The sequence below is a fragment of the Nicotiana tomentosiformis genome, chromosome 12 (genome assembly GCF_000390325.3).
Source record: "Nicotiana tomentosiformis chromosome 12, ASM39032v3, whole genome shotgun sequence".
Taxonomy (NCBI): domain Eukaryota; kingdom Viridiplantae; phylum Streptophyta; class Magnoliopsida; order Solanales; family Solanaceae; genus Nicotiana; species Nicotiana tomentosiformis.
In genome coordinates this window covers 21,847,720-21,852,969 of record NC_090823.1, presented here as the reverse complement: position 1 = coordinate 21,852,969, position 5,250 = coordinate 21,847,720, and the positions used below count along the sequence as shown (strand labels likewise).

Below are 5,250 nucleotides of genomic sequence, written 5' to 3'. Positions count from 1 at the left end.
GGGTTATTTTTCTGAGCCATAAAGATGAAACTCTAAGAAATTTTGAAGTCTTCTGTAAGAAGGTATAGTGTGAAAAGGGATATTACTTCTCTGCTATAAGAAGTGACTATGGAGGAGAGTTCGAAAGCAGAGCCTTTAAAAACTTCTGTAATGATCAAGGAATTTATCACAACTTCTCATCCCCAAGATCACCTTAACAAAATAAAATCGTAGAATGTAAGAACATAACTTTGCAGGACATGGCAAGAATCATGATTGTGGAAAACTCTCTCTCACACCACTTCTAGGCAGAAGCTGTAAGCACATCATGTCATATCATTAACAGATGTCTGATTCGACCCATTCTTATTAAGACTCCATATGAGCTATGGAATGGTAAGAAACCCAACATTAGTTATTTTCATCCATTTGGCTGTAAATGCTTCATTCACAATAGTGGAAAGGACAATCTGAGTAAGTTTGATCCAAAAAGCGACGAAGGTATTTTTCTTGGATATTCTCCCCCAAGTAGAGTATATAGAGTATTCAATAAAAAAACTTTATATATTGAGGAATCCATTCATGTTGTTTTTTTGGATACTAACCCTTGCTTAAGGAATGAAAAACTTTCTGAAGATGAGGAAATTTCTATTGTCCCAAAGCCTGTTGTTACAGGAAATGACAGTCACGATCAGGCGACCAATCAGCAAAATCAGTTAACTGAGGAGCACATTGAAATCTAGGAACCATCTTCTGCTAAACAGTCAACTACATTGGAAAAAAGGAGCCAGTCACAGGTGTTCCAAATGAATGAAAAAGTGAACCTGGATATCCCCACAAGTTCATCTAGGGGTGGGCATAAAATCCAAAAAATTGAATAACCGAAAAATCGGACCGAACCGAATTAATTCGGTATTTCTGTATCAATTTTATCGGTTCTTCAGTATTAATTCGGTATAATTTGTTTGGTAGTTCGGTACTTCGTTACGATTATCGATATTGAACTTTCGATACTTTAGTATAACGAAATATCGAATTATTTAAGAAAACCTTCCTTCACTGCCCAGTCCATACTTATCAATTCTCAGCCCAAAATTCTAACTTGTTAGTTGTTTCCCCTCTCCAGTAGCCCAGTAAGATTAAACCCATCTTAGTCCCTTACCATTACTCCCTTTCCCTTAGTTCCTGGATGTTTTTTTTTGTTGTTGCCATAAGCCCATAACTAGGCAACTGGCAGTATAGATAATATAACATTAAATAATGGTACATACAATAAATTGAAAGATGTACTGAAAATCGCAAGTAAATTGAAATAACTAGTATAACGAGTAATACATCCAACTAGCTATACAAGTAATGAAAAATCATATTATTTGGCTTAATTACAGTCTTCAAAAATATTGGCTGAAAATAAATAATACTAAAAAATTATATAGTTTTCTTTCCTCCTTGTGATTAACTTTCTGGTCATGAACTAGCAGGCTACTGGAGTTCAACCATGTACCTTATACCTAAAATCGGTGTAAGGCAAACCCTGCATCGACGTTCATCTTTTTTTTGTTTGTTGCCTGTTGGTATCACTTCTTGAATTTGTTTATGTTTGTTGCCAGAACTATGGAACTTCGTAACTAGCAGCATAGAATTAGAATAATTGATTTCATATACTTATGTAATTTGTAATTAATTAGAATTTACCACTTTCTCTTTCAAGACTTGGTACGATACCGAAACCATATCGAAACCATACCGAACCAAACAAGAAAATACCGAACCGTACCGAATTACTTTGGTACGATATTTGATATGCACAATTAATAAACCGAAAATCGAAATACCGTACCGAAATTCTTAAATACTATATCGAAATTCTTAAATACCGTACTGAAGTACCGAACGCCCACCCCTAAGTTCATCATTGGAAATCCACAAGAAGGTATCACTACCAAAAGATCTTAAAAGCTCAACTCTCACATGGCCTTAATATCACAACTTGAGCCAAAAAAGGTTGATGAAGCCCTCAAAGATGACTATTGGGTCAAAGCCATGAAAGATGAACTTGATCAATTTGAAAAAAATAAAGTGAGGGACTTGGTTCCAAATCCATCCAATGCTTCCATCGTAGGAACTAAATGGGTTTTAAGAAATAAGCTAAATAAATCTGGTCAAGTAGTTCGTAACAAAGCAAGGCTAGTCGCCCAAGGTTACTCTCAGCAAGAAGGAATCGACTACGATGAAATATTTCCTCCTGTAGCAAGATTAGAATCCATTCGAATACTACTTGCTTTTGCTGCTCATAAAGGATTCGGGCTATTTCAAATGGATACAAAAAATGCCTTCCTAAATGGATATATCTCTGAATAAGTATATGTGAAATAACCCCCTGGCTTTGTAAGCAACAGTTTCCCAAACCATGTATTCTACTTTGTCAAAAGCTTTATACGGACTCAAACAAGCCCCCCGAGCCTGGTATGAAAGACTAAGCTCTTTTCGTCTAAATCAAGGTTTCATACGAGGTAATATCGACACAACTCTGTTTATTAAGCGTTCAAATTCAGGTAATCTTATTACTCAAATTTATTTAGATGATATTATTTTTGGAAGTTCTAACTCTGTATTATGTGAGGAATTTGCTCATATTATGAAAGGAGAATTCGAAATGAGCATGATGGGAGAGCTAACTTTCTTTCTTGGATTACAAATCAAGCAATCTTCCAGAGGGATCTTTATTAGCCAAACCAAGTACACTAAGGAACTCATAAAAAAGTTTGGAGTGGAGAATGCAAAGCCTATTGGAACTCCAATGAGTCCAACAACTACTCTTGAAGAGGACAAGAATGGATAAAGTGTGGGTGAAATAATGCATTGAGGAATGATTGGATCTCAACTATATCTCACGGCTAGTCGACCCAATATAATGTTCAGTGTTTATAAGTGTGCAAGATTTCAGTCGGCTCCAAAGGAATCTTATTTGACTGCAGTTAAACGCATTATTAGATACCTCATTGGGACCACTGAATTAAGATTATGGTATGGTCATTCTAACAATTTTGATTTAAAGAGTTTTTCAGATGCAGATTTTGCAGGTGATAGGACTGACAGGAAAAGTACTAGTGGCACATGCCAATTACTGGGGAATGCTCTAATTTTCTAGCATAGAAAGAAATAAAATAGTGTTGCCTTGTCAACTATTGAAGCAGAGTATTTAGCTGTTGGAAGCTGCTATACACATATTCTTTGGATCATGCATCAACTTCTCGATTATGATTTATCTCTTACTTCCACTCCTTTTTTTGTGATAATACAAATGCTATATGTCTGTCAAAAAATTTTGTGCATCATTCTAGGGCAAAACATATAGAAATTAAGCATCATTTTATTCGTGATCATGTTTCAAAAGGTGATATTTTGTTAGAGTTCATTAGCACTAAGTCCCAACTTGCTGATATTTTTACAAAATCTCTTTTAGAAGAACGATTTTGTCTATTGCGTAAAAAGATTGGTATTATGTCTATTGCATAAAAAACCCATCTGTATCTTTGTAAAATATTTTTCTTCCTTTTTAGTTTTTTTAATTGATGGGTTTAATAATTTTATGTGAGTGCAATTATTACTCTTCCATTGGTGCCGCCGAAGCAACTCCTCAGAAGTGTCACTTCAATCTGAACCTACCTTTTTCTCTAACTGATACAACCCTTCAATCTTCCAAGAGCCTAGTTAAGTACCCTCATTCTACATCACTTATCACCAACTCATCTACCATGGATAAGAGAAACCTCTCATCCTCCACTGCCATAAGACGAATCAGACGATTTCAAAAAACACAAAACTCTGAAGAAATTGTCGACCTTGGATCATCCCTTAACTCATACCTTCTCAAAATCGATAATAAAAGTAGTGACTCATCAGAGGATCTTCCTATTAGCCATAAAAAAAGGAAAGAAAAAGACATATGGAGCAAACCCCCAAAAGGCATGCATGTAAGAAAGGGAAAGTGGAAAGCACAAATTTTGAGCCAGAGGATAAACCGCACTTCTATGGACCAAGTGAGAAATCGAGGTTTGAGTCTTATAAGTCTAAATCTATGGCTTATGGACTCTATGTAAGTTTCTCTCTTATGAAAAATTTGCATTGTGATGTGATTTCTATCTTTCATTTTCAATGTCTTTCTCCTCTGTTTGATAATGTTGGAAATTCTGTGTATGAAGAACATGTGAGGATGTTTTATGCAAATTTGTTCGTTAATGACAAAGATGATTTGGAGTCAATGGTTCTAGGTACTCGTATTGTTCTTGATTCTTATCAATTTGAGAAGATCTTTTCTGCTAAGTTTCATGGATATGATATTTTTGTGCAAAACTCCTAGCCAAAAGACTTTGAAGTTACTTTAGAAGAGGCACAAACTTTTATTTCTGAAAACCCTCCTGACATTGGTCCTAAAAGTTTTAAGTTTGAACATCGTGTGTTAGCCCACATGATTGCTACTACTCTCCTTCCTAGTACTGGATTTCTCAGCACTTTGACTACTAGAGATATCTTTATTCTTTACTGCCTTGTGAACAATTAAAGGCTTGACTGATTTGTGTGAATTCGTCAGTATATGCTTGAAAGTATCAGGGACATATCCTCTTCTGCTGCTTATTTACCCTATGGCTTGCTCATCTCACATATTCTTGAGGTCATGAAGGTTTATTTGGCAACTTTTTTCCCAAGTACATTTCAAGCACGTATGATAAGACAGTTTTTGCTATGATGGGTTATACCCTAAGTGACGATGGATGGGTCATACGTGCCAAGGTTAAAAGCATCCCAATACAGGTTGAGCCAACTGCTGAACCAATGAGCCTCAGTCGACTACTACCAACAACCTACATCAGATTCAGCAAGGACTAGATGGGGTAAAAACCATTCTCATTGCAATGAAAGAACATGTGGATAAGATCAGAAAAGTCACCAAAGAAACAGGTACAGATGTGGCTAAGCTTAGGATGGACATAAGAGCCACAAGGAGGCAAGGAATCAGGGCATTCAACTCCATGACAAAGAAGATGGACAAAATCACTAAAAAAGTTGAAGCCTCCTATGACTCTTTCTGCACCAAAGTGATCAATACCCTGAAATACTTTTTGGGGAGGAACTAAGGCAGTTGTGTGTGTGTGTTTAAAACAATATATTTTTGCTCTTTGTTTATTTTGTTTTATTAATTACTTTTGCTTTAGTCTGTAAGAACCATTACCATGTGCCTTTGCTGACGGCATAATATATGGTACCCTA

General features: G+C 35.8%; 1 protein-coding gene across 1 annotated transcript; it reads left to right on the top strand.

The window, feature by feature from the left end:
* Positions 1–1,950: 1,950 nt before the first annotated feature.
* Positions 1,951–2,340, top strand: LOC117276063 (uncharacterized mitochondrial protein AtMg00820-like). The gene has a single exon (XM_033655395.1). The coding sequence runs from the start codon at positions 1,951–1,953 to the stop codon at positions 2,338–2,340; it is 390 nt and encodes a 129-aa protein (XP_033511286.1).
* The last annotated feature ends 2,910 nt before the right edge of the window (positions 2,341–5,250 follow it).